This window comes from Phaseolus vulgaris, chromosome 7 (genome assembly GCF_051622355.1).
Source record: "Phaseolus vulgaris cultivar YP4 chromosome 7, ASM5162235v1, whole genome shotgun sequence".
Lineage (NCBI taxonomy): Eukaryota > Viridiplantae > Streptophyta > Magnoliopsida > Fabales > Fabaceae > Phaseolus > Phaseolus vulgaris.
The window spans coordinates 48335804-48359174 of record NC_143504.1 but is presented as its reverse complement, the minus strand read 5'-3'; the positions used below and the strand labels follow the sequence as shown (position 1 = coordinate 48359174).

General features: G+C 33.8%; 5 protein-coding genes across 8 annotated transcripts; 2 read left to right on the top strand and 3 right to left on the bottom strand.

Annotated features, from left to right (window-relative positions):
* Window positions 1-2222: 2222 nt before the first annotated feature.
* On the top strand, window positions 2223-5433 carry LOC137828396 (aluminum-activated malate transporter 14). Its single transcript, XM_068634955.2, has 6 exons — window positions 2223-2531; window positions 2647-2787; window positions 3036-3314; window positions 4462-4571; window positions 4729-4875; window positions 4964-5433. The coding sequence occupies exons 1-6, from the start codon at window positions 2234-2236 to the stop codon at window positions 5291-5293; spliced, it is 1305 nt and encodes a 434-aa protein (XP_068491056.2). The 5' UTR covers window positions 2223-2233; the 3' UTR covers window positions 5294-5433.
* Window positions 5434-9016: 3583 nt separating this feature from the next.
* On the bottom strand, window positions 9017-11651 carry LOC150025965 (glyoxysomal processing protease, glyoxysomal-like). Of its 3 annotated transcripts, none has more exons than XM_090304308.1 (5): window positions 10256-11651; window positions 9994-10097; window positions 9654-9739; window positions 9475-9569; window positions 9017-9399 (listed from the first exon to the last, which is right to left on the bottom strand). In XM_090304308.1, the coding sequence occupies exons 1-5, from the start codon at window positions 10358-10360 to the stop codon at window positions 9349-9351; spliced, it is 441 nt and encodes a 146-aa protein (XP_090160434.1). In that variant the 5' UTR covers window positions 10361-11651; the 3' UTR covers window positions 9017-9348. The 3 variants fall into 3 exon arrangements, with proteins under 3 accessions (XP_090160434.1, XP_090160433.1, XP_090160435.1); XM_090304307.1 differs by having other exon boundaries at window positions 9017-9386; window positions 10256-11650; XM_090304309.1 differs by lacking the exon at window positions 9994-10097 and having other exon boundaries at window positions 9017-9386; window positions 10256-11648.
* Window positions 11652-16032: 4381 nt separating this feature from the next.
* Window positions 16033-16434, top strand: LOC137829370 (antifungal protein ginkbilobin-like protein). The gene has a single exon (XM_068636175.2). It carries the CDS (start codon window positions 16033-16035, stop codon window positions 16432-16434), a length of 402 nt encoding a protein of 133 aa, XP_068492276.2.
* Window positions 16435-17015: 581 nt separating this feature from the next.
* Window positions 17016-20118, bottom strand: LOC137829701 (F-box protein At2g27310). 2 transcript variants are annotated; one of them, XM_068636584.2, is made up of 2 exons: window positions 19758-20118; window positions 17016-18297 (listed from the first exon to the last, which is right to left on the bottom strand). In XM_068636584.2, exon 2 carries the CDS (start codon window positions 18279-18281, stop codon window positions 17160-17162), a length of 1122 nt encoding a protein of 373 aa, XP_068492685.2. In that variant the 5' UTR covers window positions 18282-18297; window positions 19758-20118; the 3' UTR covers window positions 17016-17159. The 2 variants fall into 2 exon arrangements, with proteins under 2 accessions (XP_068492685.2, XP_068492686.2); XM_068636585.2 differs by having other exon boundaries at window positions 17016-18274; window positions 19758-20037.
* Window positions 20119-20793: 675 nt separating this feature from the next.
* Window positions 20794-22910, bottom strand: LOC137829695 (Eukaryotic aspartyl protease family protein). The gene has a single exon (XM_068636577.2). The coding sequence runs from the start codon at window positions 22242-22244 to the stop codon at window positions 20940-20942; it is 1305 nt and encodes a 434-aa protein (XP_068492678.2). The 5' UTR covers window positions 22245-22910; the 3' UTR covers window positions 20794-20939.
* Window positions 22911-23371: the final 461 nt, after the last annotated feature.

Here is a 23371-nt window from a genome sequence, read left to right as displayed (position 1 = left end):
CTGTTTGTATTCAAGGGTGTGTATTGCTGGAACTTTCGGCTTCTGAATTCTTCTCTGGCTCTTCTAGCCATAGGTCCACTTTCTTTTTCTATCACCTTTCTTTCACCTCCATCAATCCTTGCCTGATTTTGAAACTCTCTCAGTTCTTCCATTTGCATGAACTTCGACGCTCGCTGTCTTAGTTCATCTAAATTGGTCGCAGGTTTCTTGCAAAGACTATCAGCAAACGGTCTTGGCTTCAGTGCTGTTATCATATGATGCATGGTAACCTCTGGGCTGAGATTTCGAATTCCCAGGGCAACCCTTCCAAAGCGTTCCATGAACATTCTTAACGACTCTCCCTTCTCTTGTCTTATATTCACTAAAGTAATCGAGGTTAGATGATGGGGACGACTGGTTGCGAACTGAGCTCCAAACTTTTCCACCAATGTATCAAAACAATCTATGCTTAAGGACGGAAGACGTGTGAACCAACTTAATGTTGCCCCTTTTAACGTTGTAGGGAACACTCTGCACATAACAGCATCGTTCCATGTATATAGACTAATTTGTGTGGTATATACTGCAACATGTTCATCAGGGTCCGTGCTTCCGTCATATTTGTCAACAGTTAAATTTTTTCAATTGTCAGGCAATGGAGTATCAACGATGACATCATAGAAGGGATGTTTTCTTGAAGATGCTCCTGCAAAAACTTCAGAATCTCCGAGCAATCTTCTTTTTGTTTGGGAACTCTCATTATGATAAATCCTCTCATTGACTTGTGCTCTTGGCTGAACGGTTTCAAAATATGAGTTCAAAATTGTCTCCTCTTGTAACTTTCTCCTCATGCGTGCGTTTTCGGCCCTTAGCACACTCAATTCTTCTTCATTACTCTTTTTTAACATCTCAAACTCCTTCTGCAGCTGTATCAACATTGTCATTGGCATGCTAACATCATCTGCCTGCTCTCCTCCTTGTTCTTCTCTTTGATCCATCTTGTCTTCTACCTTTTTTCAACTAGTTCTCGGCCCCACGGTGGGCGCCAAAATGTTCTTACAACAGGGACCAAGAACACTCGAACCAGATTGACAAGACGACCTTTTATACAAATCTTCCGGTCTTGGGCTGGACTCTCGGTTTCCTCTTGGGCTGAACTGTTTCTTCTTGGACTGGACTCTTGGCTGGTACTCTCGGTTGCACCTCTCGGCTAGTATTCTCGGCTGCTCCTCTCAGCTAGCATTCTCGGCTGCTCCTCTCGGCTAGCATTCTCGACTGCTCCTCTCGGCTGGCACTCTTGGCTGGTACTCTTGGCTGGCACTCTTGGCTGGTACTCTCGGCTGGTACTTCTCACAGGTGGGGGGATGTACCTGCAAGTCGCTCCGATGCCAAAGTCAGAAATAGTTCAATAGTTTTCAGATAAAATTACTCTTACCTTTTTCTTATGCTGACCTCCTATTTATAGGGTTTCGTTAATGGGCCTTCTACATTACTTTTGGACTTTCTTTTTACACCTTTTTATTATTTTTACACCCCCTTATGCAAGTTTCTTATCTAAATTGGGCTTTATTATAATGTCTATTATCCTTTCAGGTTTCGGTCCAGACCTCTCGGTTTTAACTTATCACTTTGGTTATTTAATATGTAGTTCTCGGCTTATACCTCTCGATTTTAGGCTACCAGTACATTATTGTATTTTAAAATATTTGTTTTTTAATAGTCTCTCCATTTATAGGTTTGAAAAAAATATCAAGTAAATTTTGTAATTAGTTTTATTCAAATGAATAATTTCATCTTAAGAACATCCTTCGATTAATTAAAATTTTCATTTTTTTAATATCAAGTTTAATAAATGATATTTTGAAAAATACTTATAGATATAATTAGTAAAATTAAATGTTTTAAACAGAACAAAAATTGGTTATTTAGTTGGAAAATATATTTGAGTTTTGGAGAGAGGGTCTTTAACATCTGTCAGTATAAAAAAGTAAGGGATTGAATATGGTAAACCGTGTGAGAACCGTGTTTGGCTGAAGTTCAGTTCAGTGCACTATGCTTAGTAATAAAAAAATGGTTAGTGCACTAAGATGTTCGCCATACTTTTCATTTTCTTAGTCATTTTTTCAGGGAAGAATGCAATTGGACCAGCACGATATCCACAATTTGGTTCCATGTATGCTTGTTGCATGCTATAAATATGATCGTAGAAAACCCTTCTAGTATAGCCGCTGAATAATCAAAAGGGTACAAAACAATGGAATCAACTCATGTAATATCCATTACAAATGGTGAAGACAATGTTGCTCCAAGGAAGAATACTAAAGCGTTTAAATTTTCACTTCCACCCCTTTTTTCTCGTCTTACAGAAAACAAAATCCATTTCTGGGATAAACAAAAGAAAGACGCTAAAAAAATTATCCACAGCATCAAAGTTGGAATCTCCCTTGTTTTGATTTCACTTCTGTATCTCTTGGATCCTCTTTACGAGCAAGTTGGAGAAAATGCTATGTGGGCTATTATGACTGTGGTCGTCACCTTCGAATTTTCTGCAGGTACACTTTCATCAGTAACACAGATTAATATAGCTTCAACTGTTACTCCTTATTGCCATGACTTTGTAACTTAGTTGAAGCAATATACACATAAACTAATTTTATCAACATGCAGGAGCTACTCTAGGCAAAGGTTTAAATCGCGGGATTGGAACTATATTAGGAGGTGGACTGGGTTGCATAGCAGCAGTTTTGGCTCAAAATCTTGGTGGAGTTGCCAACTCGATTCTGATTGGTGCTTCTGTGTTTATCTTTGGTAAGTTTCTAACATAAAACCTCTCAACTGTTGGTTTATTATTCTCAAATTGTTGTTACAGTTTTACGTTTAATAAGAGCAATGGTAAAAAGTTTCAGATAAATGCAGCTGCAATTGCATTAAGCGTAGATAGATTTTCCTGAGTCTTCTATACGTGGCTATAGTTTTGCTGCTTGAAGTTGATTTGGATCAATATTTAATTATAAAGTGATTAGATTTAAGCAGTTAGTGACAAAGTCTAATTTCAGGAACAATTGCTACATATTTTCGACTATTCCCCAGCGTGAAGATGAGATACGATTACGGAGTGATGATTTTTATTCTCACTTTTAATTTGGTTGTGGTGTCTGGTGTGCGCACTGAAGATCAGAAAGTTTGGGAAATTGCACGTGAACGCCTTTTAACAATTGTGATGGGTTTTGTTGTGTGCATTTGTGTGAGCTTGTTGATCTTCCCCTTGTGGGCCAGTGATGAACTTCATGATTCCATTGTCTCAAGATTCCAACACCTTGCCGATTCATTACAAGGTAGCAGAGGTTTAGTTTCTTCTTTTTATAGTACAGTACTTAATTTTCTGACTCAATTTCAATAACTATCATGTATACTAACTTTGGAACTACTAGAATATTGGCAAAACATAATTGTTATGGAATGTTCATGGTATGATGAAAAAAGTGAGAAAATAAAAAATGGAAAAAAAAGAAAAAGGATTGAAATACAAACTTAGAAAATAAAATTATTTGGATGAGTGAAAGAAATAAAAAATAAAATATTGATATTTTATTTGTATTAAATATTTTTGTTTTTATTTTATTTTTTAATCTAGTTTTTCAATAAATTTATTATTATTACATTAAAAAAAAGTTACAACTCACTTTATTTTACACTCAACTTATTATAACTTGCAATACTATTATTTTAATATTTTTTACATTATTTAATTACAATTTTAATGTATTCATTTGTATATAACTCTTTGAGTCATTAAAGAATAATTTTCTAATAAAAAAAACTTATAATTGATTGAGTCAGAAAAAATTGTATAAAATTATCTAATATTTTATACACATTTAATTATGTATATATACTTCTTAAGTAAATATTCACTCCTCAGTGTGCAATTTTTTTTGGTTTTATGTAAATCATTTTAAATTCCTTAAAATAGATAACATGTTATTGTTATTTGTAATTACCAAACTCATATTGACAAAACCTTTTTAGTTCTATTTATATTAAAAGTTTAATGTATATTCCTCTTAAAAACAAATTATCAAGTAACTATAATTATTTTCCTAACATTATATATTACCCTCCAGCACATATCCGCTTTTTAATGCATAAAAGTTCAGTTTAATGATTTGGCACCCAAACTTTATTGATACAAGATCACATGAAATTAATTCTTTATTGTACATGCCCATGACATATTGTCTTTTATATAAAACTATTATTCTTTTTTATGTGGTGGGACTTATTGCCAAAACCCCACCAATTATTTATTTATTTTTTCCATTTCATTTTCATCTTTTTTTTTTCATCATATTAATTATATTATATTTTTTTTCCATATAATTTTTTCTGTCCATCCCCTCTCTTCACCCTAATTCCTCCCATTTTGAAAGTGACGTCTATAATAGCTTAATTAAGATGCAAGTGTTGTGATTTGTAAAATAGGGTGCATGGAGGAATATGTCAAATTTGCTAGTAAAAAAGAAAATAAGTCTGGTGCTAGCTTCAGTGTTTGCAAATCGTTGTTGGACTCCAAATCAAAGGATGAGGTTCTGGTACGTATTACGTTTAGATTCTGAAAGCATTTTATATAAACTGAGAATATCTTTCTGAAACTCTGATTGCATGTATATTTTTATCTAGTGTTGTGTAATTTTTATCGAGAAAAAGTAGTGATACAAGTGAATAATGAAAATATATGGGGTGTTTCAGGCAAATTTTGCAAAATGGGAACCCTGCAGGCATGGAAAATTTGGATTTTTCTATCCTTGGGAGAAGTACCTAAAGATTGGAGAGGTTCTTCGAGAACTAGCTGCAATAACTCTTGCTTTGGGAGGTTGCCTCCAATCCTCAGAAACGGTAGGCATTTAGAAATCTGTGAACTACTTTTGCACCCACATTGGGTCCATAATAACGCTATTTTGGGTTGAAATGGTTCATTGGTTAGGCCATGAAAGTGGAACCAGTGAGTCAAAGTATCCAAATGGAATCGTCTGAAGCAATTGGGTCAGGAATTGTGTGGATTCTGCGAGAACTTGAGGAGAGCATGGAGAAAAAGAGGAAATGTGAGGCTGACATATCAGAAAAGTTGAAGACGGTGAGAGAAGAGATAAGCTTGGTAATTTCCACGTCGAAAGTGGCAGCAATTGATAACATGGATGCACTTGCAGTAGCTAGCTTTGTGTTCTTACTGAAGAAAGTGGTGGAGAAGGTAGAAGAACTTTTCAAAGAGGTGGAGCAACTAGGAGACCTTGCTGGTTTTCGTGCTCAAACTTAGTCTAGACGCTATGTATATGCACATAAAGTTTTTTTTACCACTTTTTGGCTCACCACATTTTAAACGAAGGAGATTCAAAACCGAAATTTTATAATATCTATCTTTTATGTTTTTTTATTTCCACTGAATTAGCAATAACTAGAGTGTTATGTAGCCCTAATAATTCCTGTATCAAGGTTCTTTCAGTCTCACATTCGTAAATCTTAAAAACTGTCTTATTAAAAAGTCTTAGACCATGTTTACAAATTTTTAATTTTCTGAATTATTTTTTAGTTTGGTGATTGAATTCTTATACTTTTTAAAAAATAATCGGTGTCATAAATAAATTAATCGATGGTTAATTAATACTTGAATAATATACTTTTTACTTAATGAGCTAAAATACCTCTTTAAATTCAGTAAGTAAAACGACCTTTCGTGAGCCTATGACTCTTTATTCCTTTTGACAGGATGAAGTGAATTTTTTCTTTTTACTCAACATAATGAATGTAAAAATTATAAAAGATAAAACAACTTAATGCTTTTATGAAATTACGTATTTAGTTTAAATAATTTTTTTATAAAGTTATTATATATTATATTTTGTTCCCACTAAAACAAATGGATCCGTTTCCTCAAATTTTAGTTAAGTGCCGATGAACAGAGTCATGAGACATTCACGTCCACGTAAAATAAAGTTTAAATGGCCGGCAACAAGCAGACAACAGATATCTTATTGGCTTTATTTGAATTAAAAATTTTGACTTTTGCTGATCATTTTTGTTTAACTTTTTATATAATGTACCTATGTATACCCTCATATTCAACAATTATAAAAAAAAAAAAAAAAACTTCTTAGCCAAAACTACGCTTTATCTTCTTAGTTAAATTCATTACTGCTTTGTTTGGATTAGAGAGTGGAAATGAGAGAGTGGATTTGAGATGATTTGAAGAGAAAGTGTAAAGAAAGTTAGGATGTTTGGATTAAGGTAAAGAGAAAGGAAAGTGTGAGGAAAGTTTATGAAAGTTTGTGAATGATGTGATGGGTATGATTAAAATTGTATTTTTTTTAATTAATAAAAATGTAACTTTACATATTTGTCCTTATATTTAAAAATTGTTAAAAAATTAATTTAATTTAATTAATTTATTTATAAATTATATTTATTTTAATTAAAATATTATTAAAATATTTATAATTATAAATATTTAATAAAAACTCATTTTTATATTAAATAAAATTATTTTTATCTTTATTTTTTGTAATTAATAATTTTTATTTAAATTTATTTCTTTATTCTTAAAAATATATTTATTATTATATTTATAATTTATTATATATATATAATATAATTAATTATGTTATTTTATAATAATATTTTTTTTAATTTTAATTATATTTTTTATATTTAAATTATAATTCTACTTAAATAAAAATAAAATAACTTAATTTAAAATAAAAAGGACAGAAAAATAATTTACAATTAATTAATTAAAGAAATATAAATATATAGAAATTTCTTCACAAATTTGAGAAGAAAGTTTAAAGGATAAAACTTTTTCGATTTTTGTGTTTTAATATATTTTATTACTTGATTTTCTATGTGAACAGTACAACTTCGTCTTTCTCCGAAAAAACAAACGGACCTACATGTATGGTGAAGTGAGTGAGGAGTGATCAAATTGCTGGAAATTATATAAAAAAAAAATTACGTTGTCTTTGTTTTGAAAGGTTTAAAAATCTGAATGAAAAAGAGAATAATAATTTGTGAACATTTTTTTTTTCAATTATGAAAAGCTTTTTAAAAGATAAAAAACAAAATTAACCACTATGCACATGAGTCCCATATAGACTAATAAGGTTGATCTAGTAAGTTTCCTACAAATAGAAACTGATTTAAACCCTAATAGAAAGCCTTATCCTTTATCTCCTACCTATACCTTCATCAAGTAATCTCTATGTGTTTGAAACAATAACTTAACATCCATTAATGTCATCTTATTATGCTTCTTATCATCAAATTCTCCACAAACCAAAATTAAGTTATTCGCACATAAACTTTCAAAGTTTTGTACCATTAACTTCATTCAATATATCAAATTTCTTAGTACTTTTTAAGATAGATCAATATAAAACTCTATGTATGTACAATATAAAAGAGGGTAATTTTTATAAAAAAAATATTAATAAATAATACTATAAAAAAATGTGTTATGAATCTAAGTATAAATTAAAAATTTCAATGTTGAATAAAAATTTTAAAAAAAAACTGAGTAACATATAAAAATATTTACGAATACAACAGTTGAAGATGATGTCATATTATTTTATATAGACGCACTACAAAAAAAACTTTTATTAGAAAGGGCCAAAGGCGGACACTAATCACAAAAAGCCCACGCAAAGATGCAATTAACGTGGGTTTTGCCTTCACACAACTTTGAAGCTAATATCCTTGTCGCAAAAAAAATTGTTGGGTGCGTGGCGTCGCAATAAGTTGGCTTGCGTGGGCTTTGACTACAAGTTGCCAACACAAAAAAATTACAAATATTAACTTAAGCGGGGGCTTAGCCTTGGACAGAAAGTGAGGGCTTAGGCTTAGCTAGGGGGACAATAAAATTAGCGTGGGCTTAGCCTTGGATAAGGGGACAATAAAATAAAAAATAAAGCGTGGGTTTAGCCTTAGACAGGGGGACAATAAAATTAGAATAAAGCGAGGGTTTGACCTTGGTAAAGTGACAATGAAATTAGAATGGGCTTAACCTTGGATATGTGGACACATAATTTTTTTTTTGTATGCACTATTTTTGGCAGCTATTGAACTCCACTTTTAAATAAAAGTTTGGATTTTAAATATTAAATATTAATATTTTTTAATTTGCTTTTTTTTTTTTGCAATAGCATTAAAAAGAAAAAAACATCAGGGAATTGATAAGTTAAAAACTAAAAAACAAAAGTAATGAATAAATTATTATATTGATGAATAAAAAGTGTTTAAGCACCGGAAGATGGACATTAATTAGTTAGCTTGGTTATCTTAGTGATTTCATTATTCTTCTTCTTCGGTTTAGGCTTTGTTGAAATGTCTTCCATTTGCGCTACTTACTAGTTATGTTTTATCGAAACATATGCAATGAAAAAACTATCATTTTAATACATTTAAGAAACTTTGTTCTATAATAAATATTTTTGCCCATCATATGTTTCTCTGGACACATAACATAGTATCTAAAACTGGGGATCGTACAACAGCAACAAAGGTTTAAGGATAGCTACATACATAAACATTTAAATCATATGGTATAACATCTTAACTTTTATATGTTAAAGAGAGGATTATATTCAAAATTGTATATTGATCACACAGAATCCTCTATGGAGTTACTAATTAAATTGCAGATATCACTGGATATACCCTAAAAGAGAATAGCCACATTTACAAACTTTTTCTGTTTCACTGTAGATGAAAGAAGCCTTAGGATAGCTCCATATACAAACTTTTAATGTTTTATGTAGATGAAAGAGGCACAGGCCTAGGTCAAAAACCTGTTCAGTTTTAAATTCTAATCAATATCAAAACTAGCTGAAAAGGTATGGATTATCCTGCACACACTATATTGGCCATATCATTGGTCAACATGAAGTTTTCATCATGCATGATGTATGTATATTGCATAAGGAATAAGAGAAAACAGTGTTGAATTGATGACATAGTGCAGGAGGCCAATATAAAACAATAACTCTTGAACAACAAAACAGATCCATGCATAATCCATTTCTTTCCCAAATCTCCATGGTTCCAACAGATGAGCATTTGTAAGTACGAGACCTTGACAGTTTAGTAAAACACCAGATGCCCATACTCCATCACCAATAGTATCAAGACAGACAGAAGTCATTGCCTTCTCAATTGGTAATGGTGAGGAACTACCCAAACATAAATGGTCACGTTTAATCCTAGAGCAAAATCTAATTTATCAGTGTCAGAAAAAGACCCAGTTCCCGCAGCATTAAGGTCACCCCCTGATCATATAAACCTTTCTCTGTATTCTCAGGCCTATTGTGCAGCACGCCACTAGAAGCACTCACAATGGCCTCCCATGGAATCACCAGCTGTTACCGAATACTATAGTTTTGCATGATGTGTTAAATTGGAGGGGGCTTAAATAATGTCAAAATAAGAAGAACGCAATCAAAGTACCTGGATTTCCGCCCCATATGTCTTCTGTCTCAATGGTCTGAGCAGGACACCAGTAAGACATGCATGTTCACTGAAAACTGGACTCCCTTCCATTCCTGGTAGACAGAGAGTATCAAAATTGAGCCATAACCACTTCCATAAATGACCAATGGATTATGCAACAGAGAAATGGCTCACACCAGGAAGACACCGTATGTCAGCCATCAGCAATGATACATCAGATGAATGGGAAGGATAGCTGTTTGCAATGCATCCTACAGAGATGCTAATTCAAGCAATTAACCATACCATATCAAAGGATTGAATGACACAAAATTCCCAAACATTGGCATCGAATTCACTGCACTGTCTACAGTAATAGACACAATAACTACGTATACAAATCAACAGAGGCAATCCCAATAGCTCAAGAAAATAGTATGACATAAAGTGACACTAACAAGCGATAAAAGTTTAACCATTTTTTAAGTAACTGCCAGACTTTTTTTCTTTTATCGAAACAATAATATATATACATACCTGTTAAAAAAGTGTATAGGTGACGGGACTCCAAAAGGAGACCCAACTGCCAGAAGAAAATCACCCCTTTTATTCATGGCAGATACTTTACTATCCAGCAATTCCTGATAAAATCACCAACAAGTTATTTTCAAGAGTCTAATTGGACCAACAAAGAAATCCAACAGAAAAAACATTTCACATGTAACTAGTATGTTACAACAATAGTTTGTATAAGGAATTCAACTAGAGAAAAAAAACAAAAAAAAAAAACAAAAGATACCCTGAAAGATAAAGAAATACTCAGAATTGCCATTCTAGTAAGTGATTTGTGCACAAGACTTGCACTGCCAGATCCTCCCATGGCCAATCTCTCCTGTAATATCATTCAAATTCATCATTCTTCATCTGAAAATATTATTTTTGCTTCTGCATATCATGATCCTGGAGATGTTATTCCGAAGGCAATTTATACCATCAAGAAGAAGAATGATACTTTAATAAGTAGCAGGTTATAAGTTTACAAGGATCAATTTTAAGAAGAGGTGTAAATCCATTTACAAATGAACAATTGGATATTTTGCAGTTGCACCAACAAATTTTATTACAGACATAGTTACAATTACGGTTGTCTGAGAACCAACTTTCCCATAAGCTTGAGTCATTAGCTAAAGATAAATACCCGTGAATAGCTTTATATATGCCCAAAAAACCCCCTTTGCACTTCAATCATTAACAAAGTAAAACCTCACTTTACCTTGTTCTGTCTATTCAACTCTTATTTAGAATGAAGCCAAAAGCATCACTCTAGTAGACTACTACGTCATAGAAGGTATGATACCGTGTTGAGAAAAACAGATAGATAGAAACGAGGAGCATATGCTGAAAATGTGTTTCAACTACACATATATGTACCATAAAACTATTTAATTTATAAATTTAATAAATACAACATACAATTTTTCTACTATTTACATAAAACAATGAACCAAGACATTTAAATAAATAATACATATTTTTGACAAAGGTAAATCCAAAATACCAGTGCATCTAATACAGAGATTATGCGTAATCTATGTTATTTTCAACCACAAACATAATATGAATATTAAACATATTTATCAATGCATACCTTTCTAACCTTTAACCAGAGTCTTTTTCTGTTATATGATATCAGCTACATGGATGTTTTATCATAATTTATGTATATAAATAAATCATTGACCTCTAAATTTTTCTTACTGTTTGGTTATAGTTTTTCTATAGCAATTGAGCTTCCGTTCAACTGATTTACTCTCTCTACAAGGCTCCAGTCTCCACACATCCAAAAACCAGAGAAGACAAGTTTCTACCATCTTTTACAGTAAGTACTACCCCAACTTTCTCCATGATATATTTTTCGTTTATTCCTAATTCTGTCTTGGCTATTATGTTCACTCACCCAATGCCTCATTCTCATCTATCAAATTGAATTAATTCTCTTGGTGACTTTCTCCACCCAACATTCAGTTCCACATAACGTAGCAGACTAGCAGGTATTTAAAGGAGATATGAAGGAGGAAAATAAAGAGGAAAAAATTGCTATTAAGGCTACCGAATCTATGACGTGGGTGCTATTAAGGCTCATCGATTTTTTTCTTGACGAGTAATGCTCCATCAAGTGCCACATTGTTCCAATTTATTACTCCATTGTCATTTCATTTTCAATGCATTAATTTATCTAACAATATCCCTCAATGCCAATAAAACTCAAAACCTCATTCAGACTCAATCACTCCTGCACCTCTTCTCTTTATTTCTACACTCATAATTAATCAAGCGTATGCCCTTATTTCACCTTAAGAGATGAAGAAAAATATCAGAAGTTGCTGCTATAGTGAAGGTTCAACCTCCACTCTCAACAAGCAAGACGATACTAGCAAGGTAAACTCTCTAGCACTGCAGGATCTCATGTTACAGGCTAAGTTTAGTAAAGGGATCAATGGACCAATTTATGTTTTTAATTAGTCAATTATCCTCATAACAATAAGCTTTAAAACTAATAGTTCATTTAGAAAGAATAAAATAATTATAGAATGCAGTTTTGAAAGTAAAACCTTGATGGGAGATGAATTGCTGCCAGACCCACTAACCGGTGACCTTGGATTCTCTGTCAAGTTAGCTGCATATATTGCATATACATAATGCTCAAGATCAAGTTCCAAACCCACAAAAGAACAATTATGGACCAAAAAAATAAAGTATTGAAGTGCATACAAATGGCATTATGAGTGATGTGCAATAAGTGGACTAAAACAGAATCTAGTTAATACAAGGAAAAACAAGTTATATGGTAGGCCAGTCTTTGGATCACGATACCTATATTATTCCAGAGATAATTCCTTAACAATATGTGGGTATAGTGGAAATAGACTAAAGAATTCCTTAACAGGAGATAACATAAAACTGATTGTTCCATGCAAGGAAAGCATATCCAAACTTCCCATCCTAAAAAAATACTCAAGTCCTAATAACATAAATAACAATAATACAAGCTATCCAAAGACAATTTTAACCAAGAACTGCAACATTAGAAAAGGAAAATGCAAGAACTACCAAGTTGATAAATGAGATCTTACTTGGCAGGCAAACCAGTAATCGAGCAAATAGGTTGTTCTGGATTTGAAACAAAGTATAATAATGTTACTTGAGACATGTTTTGCATGATTATCAAAAACAGAAGGTTAAAAAACATACTTCATAGAAGCTCTATCTTTGAAATAAAGCAAACTAATCAGAAAAGACTAGGCACGTTATTCATTCCACCCTTTCATCATAGTGTTTGGTTGAGGAGGTGTGAACTATTGCTTAATTATGTTAAAATTACTCAAGGTATATATAACCTCCTCATTGGTTCAATTTTAACTTAGAAAATACCTGCAGCCTTTAACTATAGCTCCTCATTGGTTAAATTTGTCTTTTAATGTCAAGTAATCGAGATGAAAACCTAGGGCAAAACCGCGGAGACTCCGTTTGCGTTCTGGCACGGCTACTCCATCACGGTGACACGCTGCTCAAGCTCAAGCGTTAACGGTGACTACTCCCCTCTCTATATGGACGACAGGGGCACGGTGCTCACGCTCAAGCTGAAAGGTTGGGACGATGAAAATGAGTTTAAATTTTTTTCATCTTGATGCAATCCTCTTAAAAAGGTTGGGACCATGAAAATGTATGTACAAATTTAGTTCTCCCGTATCAAATGCAATCCTCTGAAAAAGGTTTAAATTTTTTTCAAAATATTCAAAACCTTAACAATTAAAAATTTTTAAATAAACAAAAATTAATTGTTTGCGTGGGTTTCACCTTCAAAATTTAATTCTTTATTTAAAATGTTTAATGTGGGCTAAACCTTCAAACTTTTAAATTTTTATTATTTTTATATTTTCAATAGTGGTCGTTTCACCCCGCAACTTTTTTTTTAATTTCTTTTTAAAGTTTACTTGGGTATAACCCACGCTTTTCTCACATTTTTTTAAAATTTTGTGAATAACGTAGGCTTTTTTGACACTATTTAGTGTCGACCTAAGATCTTCGCTTTTTTTTTTTTTGCAGCTAAATAAGCAATTTCTTGTAGTGACGAGAAGTATTTGTTTTGAGTATTCTATCTCTATTCTATTAACAAAATTTTCAATAACAAATTATTAAAAACAATCTATTTGTAACTAAAAATTCAAATAACTTGGAAAAAATATAAGGTGAATGGATGAAAAATATAAGGCCAATAGATAAAGTATTCAACAATGAAGTGAACTTCAAAATACACTTCATATATTACACATCCATATATACACTTTCAAAGTTTTAAGTAATACGGAAACTTTTATAAGTAACCAGTAAATACCATTTTCGTTCAAAGTTTTAAGTAAATACGGGAACTTTTAGAAGTAACTAGTAAATACCTCTTTTCCACACGAGTTAATGCGTATTGAAATTATTAATATTATTGTAATATTTTATTTTAAAAGTTTAAACAGATTTAATTTTACCATAAGTTATAATATAATAGATAAACTAAAAACATGTTATGTGTTCATTAAGGACCTGTAAAAAGACATAATCCAAAATTTTGGAAAGGTGTCCATAAAAGAAAGAAGTCACTTAAGTAATGGATTACCTTACTTTTCTTATATAGATGGTAGATGAAAACGGTAGTGTTTGTTGGGTTGAATTCACTTCCTATAGAGGCCAGTCCAATATTAATCTTTAAGATTTTTTTTTCGAATAGAGTGACGGTCGTCGGTAGAAACAGAAAAAAAAAGGAAAAAAGAGTAAAGATAAAAAGTTTTCCCAGAAACTTCCATTCGCCACCGACGCTTTGTTCATCGTTGGATCGGGCTGAAATGTTTTCAGTAGGTTCATACTTTGTGTGACTTCAATCTGACCGTTCGGATCTTGCAAAAGTTGTTTGAGAAGAGAGAAATCCATCTCACATTGCAGCATCGTAGCGTTTTCAGCGTTTCTATTGAGGACAAAAAATTTCGGATTGCTGCTGATGTTTCGTCCACCGCTGGATCGGGCTGAAAATTTTTCAGCAGATTCATATTTCGTGGTGCTTCAATTGCACTGTTCGGATTGTTCAAAGGTCACTGGAACAGTGACATATAGGCCGCATACAGTAGCTGTAGTTTTGTGAATTTTTCAGGTTTCTTGTTCTTTGTTTCATCTATGTTATATTACTTTGGCTGGTTATTGAGCACAATTTGTATTGTGCCCGTGGTTTTTACTTGTTAAAATTTTTGTGTCTTCCTGAATTGTGTTTTTGTTGCTGCCATTATTTGTTATTTCTCCTCACAGATTCTTGCAAGTTGGGGAAATTATTATCCGCTGCATAATAATTTCCCCAACTTGCAAGAATATGTGAGTAGCAATAACAAATAATGGCAGCAACAAAAACACAGGAAAACACGTAAATTTTAACGTGGAAAACCTTATCAATGTTCACGGGTCAGTCAATCAAACACTACTATGATCAAAGTTATGGTTGATAACCAGCCAAATAGCAATACAAAAGAGATGAAACAAAGAACAATAAACCTGAAAAATTCATAAAACTGCAGCTACGGTACGCGGCCTATATGTCACTGTCCCGGTGACTTTTGAACAATCCTAACGGTCCAATTAAAGCACCACGAGGTATCTGAAAAGTTTCATCCTCAATAGAAACGCTGAGAACGCTGCTTCAGTGTGAGATGAATTTCTCTCTGCTCAAACAACAACTTCTGCAAGATCCGAACAGTCAGATTGAAGTCACACAAAGTATGAACCTGTTGACAAAATTTAAGCCCGATCCAACGGTGAACAAAGCGCTGGTGACGACTGGAAGTTGCTAAGCGAAATTTTCTCTCTTTATTCTTTTCTCTTTCTGTCTTTTCTGCTGACAAATGTCTCTCTGTTCGAAAAAACCCTAAAGGTTAATATTGGACTAGGCCTCCACATAGGAAGTGAGCCCAACCCAACATATTACTCTTGTTGAAATATTATTTTTATTGTGTTGAATTTTCGAGTATTAATTATTTTCAAGCCATTATAGAAGCTTCTCTTACCTTCCTTATGCGTAAATTAATGATGCTTAAAAAGTTTATGTAGTTTGCTTAAGAGATTAATAGTCAATAATCAACAATTAGTTTGTCAATCATAGTACTGATCGAGATTTCGAGACGGTAAGAGTTGAAAAAAGTTTAACTCAATTTAATTAAGAATATAAAATTTCATATTCTTTAATTGAATTTTAAGTTTAAGTTAAATTTATAAGATTTTTAGTTAAATATATTACAATCTTTTTTTAATAATGAGATCTCCAATCGAACGAAAGAAATATAAGAAAAACAGGACAATGAGTCGAATTCCGAGAAAGGATTATTAAGTACTTACTATTGAATATGGGAACGAGAATGAAGACAAAACACGCGAACTGCAACTTGATCAGAAGAGAAATTAGAAATAAATTGGTGAAGAAGACTCAAACCTACTCACAAAATATAAAGTGTGTCGTTGAAATTAATCGAAGGGCATAATATTAAGATGGGCATTTGTTCAGAAATTGCAGCGGCTACGATTGTTTTGCTGTGCCTGTGGAGTGTTGCTGACAGTGTTCTCAACACCAACATCACTACCATTCTGTGCAACGTTGGTGGGTACACCTCAGGTGATCCTTTTGCTGTCAGTTTATCATATGTTGTTGGAGAATTGGAGACAGACACTCCAACGCAGAAAAATTACGATTACTACAATATTTCTCCATATCCTAATGCCTTTGCCTACGGACATGCTGCTTGCAACCTAAATCTCACAACCTCTGACTGCAAAACCTGCCTTGGTGTTGCTAAAACAGCCATGTTCAACGCATGTCCCAAACGTATAGGAGCTCGCTCGGTGCTGCATGATTGTACAATCAGGTATGAGCAGTACCCATTTGACGATTAGAGATACAGAACTGTTGGAGCTTTGCTTTCATGTTTCCACCACAACCCTTTGTAACCAATAAATCTCTTTGTGTACCTCAAATATCCTTAGTAATAAAGTCAAATACTATCTATTCTATTCGTTCATGGTCTTAACTCTCATTTTGATTTCAATTTGCTTATGTATCTTTGGGTTATGATTAATTTACTTAATGTCGAAGGCTAACTTAGTTACAAGCACAAATGTAAAGCTTCAATAACTTAATTTGATATGAAATATATATTTTTAGCATATATCAAGAAAAGGTCAAGTAGGATAAGTTTATATTCCTGCATTAATTAGTATGACAGAAGATAAACATTTGAACAAGTGTTAGATGACAAACATATGATTAAGTTTATTCGGGAAGTTAAACAAGAAAGTAGCTAAGATAATGATTTATTTTGGAGAAGATTATCTCTAAGTACGTAAATTGGTAGGTAAAGTGAATAAATTCTCATACAAATTAAAACAAGTTACGTATTTCAAATTTTGAAGAACATAGTGAAAGAGTTTTCAACAGTCAAACATTTTGGTATACCAGCTCCCGCTGATACTCTCAATTTGCAAAAGGTTCGAACCAAGAAGCTGTCATTGCTTACTTACTTTATTTGGAATGTTATGTTACATAAGAGGAGTGTGCCAAGTTGATAATGTGCTAGATCAACATTAGCTTATTTCAGTAAAATGAGCAATGTCTTACCACATCACAAAACATAGTACCAGAATGTCATTACAGCAACAATGCTACTTAGAATACAAATTGTATCAATCCTACTTTCGTTTCTAATCTTCTCCTCTTTTAACTTATTTTGAACTTTTGAGTATGCAAGACAAGATTCATGTACTTCACTATAATTTGTACTTCTTCGACAACTAAGTGCTTTCTTAAGAATAAGCAAACTGTTCTTCCCATTAACATGCGCACCTTCCATGTCTTCCAACTGCATACTCAGCTCTGTTGATCTAAGAGTTGTTTGAACCCCCTCTTGTTCAGTGTGAACCACTCTAAACTTCATAATGAGGATGCACTGCACTACTTGAGAAGGAAGAACGTCCTTGGCAGAGAGAACAGATCCAAAACGGAAGATAAAATCCTTATCTGTTGGCCAATGTCTTTGCCCATCTAGAGGGCTCCAGCTAGCAAGATTAGCAGATTGCTTAATTTTCTTGTTTACTATGATCCAACTAAGCAAGAGACCATCACGAAGTTCCCGCCATAGCTTCCCATCTTTCTTTTCCCTTTCCATAGATGTAATTGGTGGCAGTCCATCAGAAACAGAAAGGGTAACCACACCATCATTGTTATCATCTCTATCAGCACAACTGAAAAGATCAATCCGAAATGGACAGTTGTAGAACCACCCATTACAGCCATTTGCATTTGGAATTCCCCATAGAACTTTGGAGCAGATTGGTTTCTCCTTAAACTTAATATCCACAATGGAAATAAAATCGGATGGAGAGATGCTTTCCAATTCATTCATTTCCCCATAATATTCAGCCTCAGTCCAATCATCAGGGTACTCAAGATAGCTGTTCCATTGATACTCTCCAACCTCCTTAATAACAATAAGAGGAAAACAATCTGCACAGAATTTTCTGAATCCACCAATAAAAGATATTAACATTTTGACATCTTCCCTGTTTGTTGAAGGCCATATAGACGAACACACATTTTCCCATAAAATCTCCTCTTTTGAGATGGAACAAAATGATGCACAAGTGCAAGCTGCACAAGCCAACGTAGGGCCGTCAAGACGTCGTAATATATCGTAGAAGAGATCGTTACTCAACGAGGCAATACTCTCAGCAGGAGCAACTGCCATAACAATAATCCTGTGACTGTCAAAGAACATAATTCAAATCAAAATAACTAACACAGAAATGTGGAAAAAACAAGTTAGCCTTTTTAATACATTAGTCAATAATGGAGAATACAATTAATGTTTTGGTAACATGGCAATCTCAATTCTGTAAAAGCTAGTGCCTAATATAGTGTTCATGAGGACCAACGAAAACCAGTTAGTTTATCAGTGCCAACCACCAAAATCAACAACTACTCTATCCAAACTCCATCGACGACTACAAGATACCATAAACTTGTCATATTAAAATTAGCTACTACTTCAATTTTAATTTAAAGGAAAACATCAGTACGGTGATATTGTGGGAGAGTAATTGATCTGCTGAAGTTTCTAAAAGTAATAAAATTTCAGTAATCTAAGAAACTTAATTGCGAATTAAAAGGTTGGAATTCAAAATAAATCTGAGCTTTCCTGGACATAATAAGGCATGTTGTATCAATACACCCTGTAATATAGGAAGAATTGTAGATCTTGCTATTGTCAATAACTAATAACGTTTCTTTTAGATACTCCAGCACACAACATCCAAAGGAATGTAAACTAGTGACAGATACTACTTCAAAGCCTGCAAGAAATACTGCAAGGGGAGCTTGCTATTTAAGTGTCTATTATTGACTAGTAAAGCCATAAGTCTATTGTAGAACTTGTGAAGATAACATCAGCACTGAATTAATTCTTGAGAAAGTAAACTAGTAATAGAAAAGTAGCACAGGTACTATATCCCTTTTAATAAACATTCTCTTCTCATCATATATTGCAGAGAGTATAACATATCATTCAATACTGGGCAGGCAGGCAGTCAAGGTAAACCACTTGGAAGCACTGAAATTCATTCTTTGGACCAGATACTTCGTCATGATAGTACATTACTGGTACAGAGTATAAATAACATACTAAGCACCGTAAATTACAAGAGGAAAACTCTTTGATATCCTAAATAGCCGGAGATCAGCATTCTGTCTATTTAGCACCAAAAGTGCTATACAAAAGTTCTATCCGTAAGAAAACCATCAAGCTAAGTATATGTCTGAGCTACATTTAATACATTAAGTTTAGAAAGTAATTTTTACAGCGCATTTTGTTTTCCTCTGGACTCTATAAACTACTCCTCGAATGAAAGTTCTGAAAGACAAGCATTTAACCAATGAGTCTTAACCATTGACGAGACACGCACTTAGGAAATAACCTGCAACCCTTTATATGACTGCAGAATACCCTTTTACTTTAACTGTTCAACATTAAAAATTGATCAACAACAGGACTCCCTCCTAATAAACACAAAACATAAACACCAAATAAAGATATGCGAAATAAACAGAAATGCAGTCAAATTCAGAATGTAAAAATTACTGCGATATGTAGAAAATAACAGAGGTGCTAATATCTAACTAAGCATACCAAAATTAGAAAGACGAAATATGGGTTGTTAGTAGTCACCTTAAATATCCCACATGAGTGATGATCAACGAAAGAAGCTTCTAAGAACTGAAAAAGCGAGACAAGAACAAATGGGGCAGGGGAAATATTACAGAACGAGACAGAAAAAAAAAACTGATTTTGAAGAAAACCCAGATGAAATTACTAGGATTTGGACAATTAATAATGTAAGAAGATTGGTTTAAGGGTCACAATCCATTGGCTTTGGGGTACTGTTCTTGTGTTGTTCTGGTTCTTAGTTGTTCTCAACTAATCCTTGAAATGACAGGAGCAACAGCACGAGAGGTCAACGATTTCCTACTCAACTCTTGAGGTGAACGCCATGCACTGCCCCTTCCATTCACCACAAAGATTTTGCCACGTCCCAAACCACTTTTAGCAAAAAGAATCTTGTAAACGCAAGTTGTCACTGTTCATTTTAGGTGTACACGAAATCATCAAGGGGACCATTAATTATTCGATTGATTAAATTTGAATTTTACGGATTAATTTTTTTTTTTTGGAAATCAGCTTTTATCTTTAATCTACTTTTATCTTTAATCTAAATTTCAAACCAGATTACTTAGTATTAGATATGCTTCAAAAATGGGCTTTTGGGAAATCAGTTTTGGTGGGTTGACTTTTCTTTGAGTTGAATGGGGTTTAGTTTTGGGGGATTCTTCATTTTCCAAAGTGGAGATAAGAAGGGTGGTCGAAAGTTGGATCTTTTAATCTGGGGTTGCCGATTATAACTCATGCATTCTTTTATTAAGAAAAAATTGTATAATTCATTTCTCACTGTGACTTTGCTTAAGTTTTTTTTTCTATGAACTATTGTTGTGATTAATATGAAAAAGGGATGGTGTTTTAAAATAGCCTTAACAAAATTATTTAATATAATACTTAATGCTACTAATCTAAAAAAATTAAGATCAAGGGAAAGTATAAACACTCATCATTAAATTATTAAATAAAGCAAAACTATAAATGATGCATGGTGATAAAAGACAGAGAGGCGTGGAGTGGAGGTTTCCCACACTCTTACTCAGTAAAAAAATATATAAAAAATGTTCGAAGTTATAGTATGATAGGGGAAACCATACAATTGTATAACGCATGTGTTTACACGTAACTATGCAGACTCAAGTTACACAGCTAGCATTTATTATTTTTATTTTTGCATTTATTATCGAAAAGTTCCTTCTAGAGAGTGGAGGTAAAGTTGAAGTTTGCGCACGTAGTTCGGCTTCCAAAGAGCAAAGAACTGAAACCCAATCTTGAAGTGGCCAAATCGAACTGCAAGAGATTATTCTCAAGTTGATACCCACCAATCACAATCGAAGTCCTCAGCTTTTCACCACCATTCACAAACCCCAGACAAAGTATCTCATCGTTCACACTCACCACCGAGTTCGCTCCGAAAATCCTCCAGATCTTCTGGTTCTGCAGAAGAAGCTCAATGGTTGGCACCGACGCCCCTAACCGCGTGGCCAACACGTTCTCACTGCTGAAACACACTTCAAACGGTGCCACACCAGCCACCCTCGTTATATTCCTCGCAGCAGACGCTTTTACAAAAGCCTCCGTCACTGCTTTGAAGATCGAAGCCTCCAACACAGTGTAAGGGTTAACGGAACTGATCTTCGTTCCGCCAACGCCGTCGCTGTTTATGGATAACAAAGTCGTGTTAACGAGCACAACCTTTTCGTCGATTCTGATGGATTTCACGCCGATGAAATACTCGGCGGAGGGTTCTCCCTGGGAGAAAGCGGAAGCGGTGCTGACGGGGTTGATCAACAGAGGGGTGAAGGTGAGTAACTGAGAGGCGTCAACGTTGGGGAGAAGAACGTAAGGGCCGTCGCCGAAGAAAACGACACCTTTTGAGGAGGAGAGACAGACGGCGAACTTCCTGTGGAAGCTAAACGCGGAAGCGAACTGTGAGGGAAGACCTATTTTCGTTCTACCGAGACCGGCCATGCCGGAGACTCCAGTGGCGAGTCCTTGGAGTAAGAAGGTGGGGGCGCAGGAGAAGAGGAAGCGGGAAACGGTGACGTTTCGTCCCAGGTTGAAGCCATTGGTGGATTGGACGGAGACGGTATCTTCAGCGAGCTCGCCGACGGTAGCGGTGTGGGTGATGGTGTTGTCCGGCGTGAGGCCGCACGTGTTGTTGTTACAGCCGGGTCTGGGGGCAGAAAAGCAGTCCCCGCAGCCGGTGGCTCCGGCAAGGGAGCACTGAGCGGAGCGGCACCGTGCATGGCGGTAAGTGGAGGAGACGTAATTGGTCTGGCAATCGACCCAGAGGAATTGGCCTCCGATATCAAGCACAAGGTTTAATGGGACAAGAGGAGTTCTTTGGTTGATTTGAGTTACGTATTGGAGAGTTGATGCGTGTTTTGTAACGGGGACAACAAGGGCTTTGGGCCTGAAAGATTGTTGAGCGAAAGAGGGTGCAATGAAGAAAAGTTGGAGGAGGGTGATGAGAAGCAGAAAGTTGAAAGATTTATCCATGGCTATGTATGAGAATTAAAACAGAAATGAAGTTTGAAGAGATGGTGTAGAGGTATCTGTATTTATATGTGAGTGGCAGTTGCCACCTTTGATTGGTTTATGCGGTGCAGTAAGCCAAAGACAACTCACGTATTAGCTTGGTCAAACAAGACTGTCTCAATCTAACGTTTTGACAATGGTACAAACATAATTGGTAATTGCTAAAACCATACTTAAGTTTAATATAATTTTATAGCGAGGATGGTTTAGTTTTAATCTCTGTTCTTATGTTCTAATCCTTACATGTTTATAATGTGCTTGCAATAAAAGTCAGCTGCCATGAAACTGAAGTTAGCCAACTGTTTATAGAGCTCCCAGTTTTAAGATAGTGGTTCCTTTCTGTAGACCACTATCTAGAACTAGAACACGCTTGTTTAGTTGATTTATTTTGGAAGAAAATGATTGTTTCAAGGCCAAATTCATGAAGAATAGTTTACTACGAGAAGGCAATGAATAGAATAATCCATAAAATAAACAGAAAACTACAACAAGATACCCAACCATACCTCTTATTAATGTTAATGTTGTTAATAGGCAAACCAAATAGTGAAATTGTGCTATTTGGGATACTTCTCATTCTTGTAATTCTTATGTTAACTTTATATAATAAAGTCTTCTTTGTGTAGTTATAACATACGAATTTCCTCTGCTCTCTCTTTCTCTTAAAAAGAACTTAGAATTGTACAAAACAAACCACTGCTGATCATTACTTCGATAGTTTTCACATCACTCACCTTAATATAACACTAGTGCTGTAGTCTAATTACATTTATATGATAAATAGTTTCATCAACTATAAATAAACCAGAGCATATCATATATAACCTTAATTTTATAACTTATTTGTCAAAATGGATAAAATTTAAAAAAGTATTAAAATAAATAAGTTGTATCACTTTCACATGTAATTAAATCTTAAATAATATTAAAGTTAGTGTTAAGATAACATAATTTTAATTAAAAACTAATTAAATTGATTGACACAACTTTTTCATATTGAAATTGTGTAAATTAATTTATCTATTTTAATAATTTTTTAAAATTTTATTATTTCAATAATTAACCAATAAAATTATCTTATTTTCGTT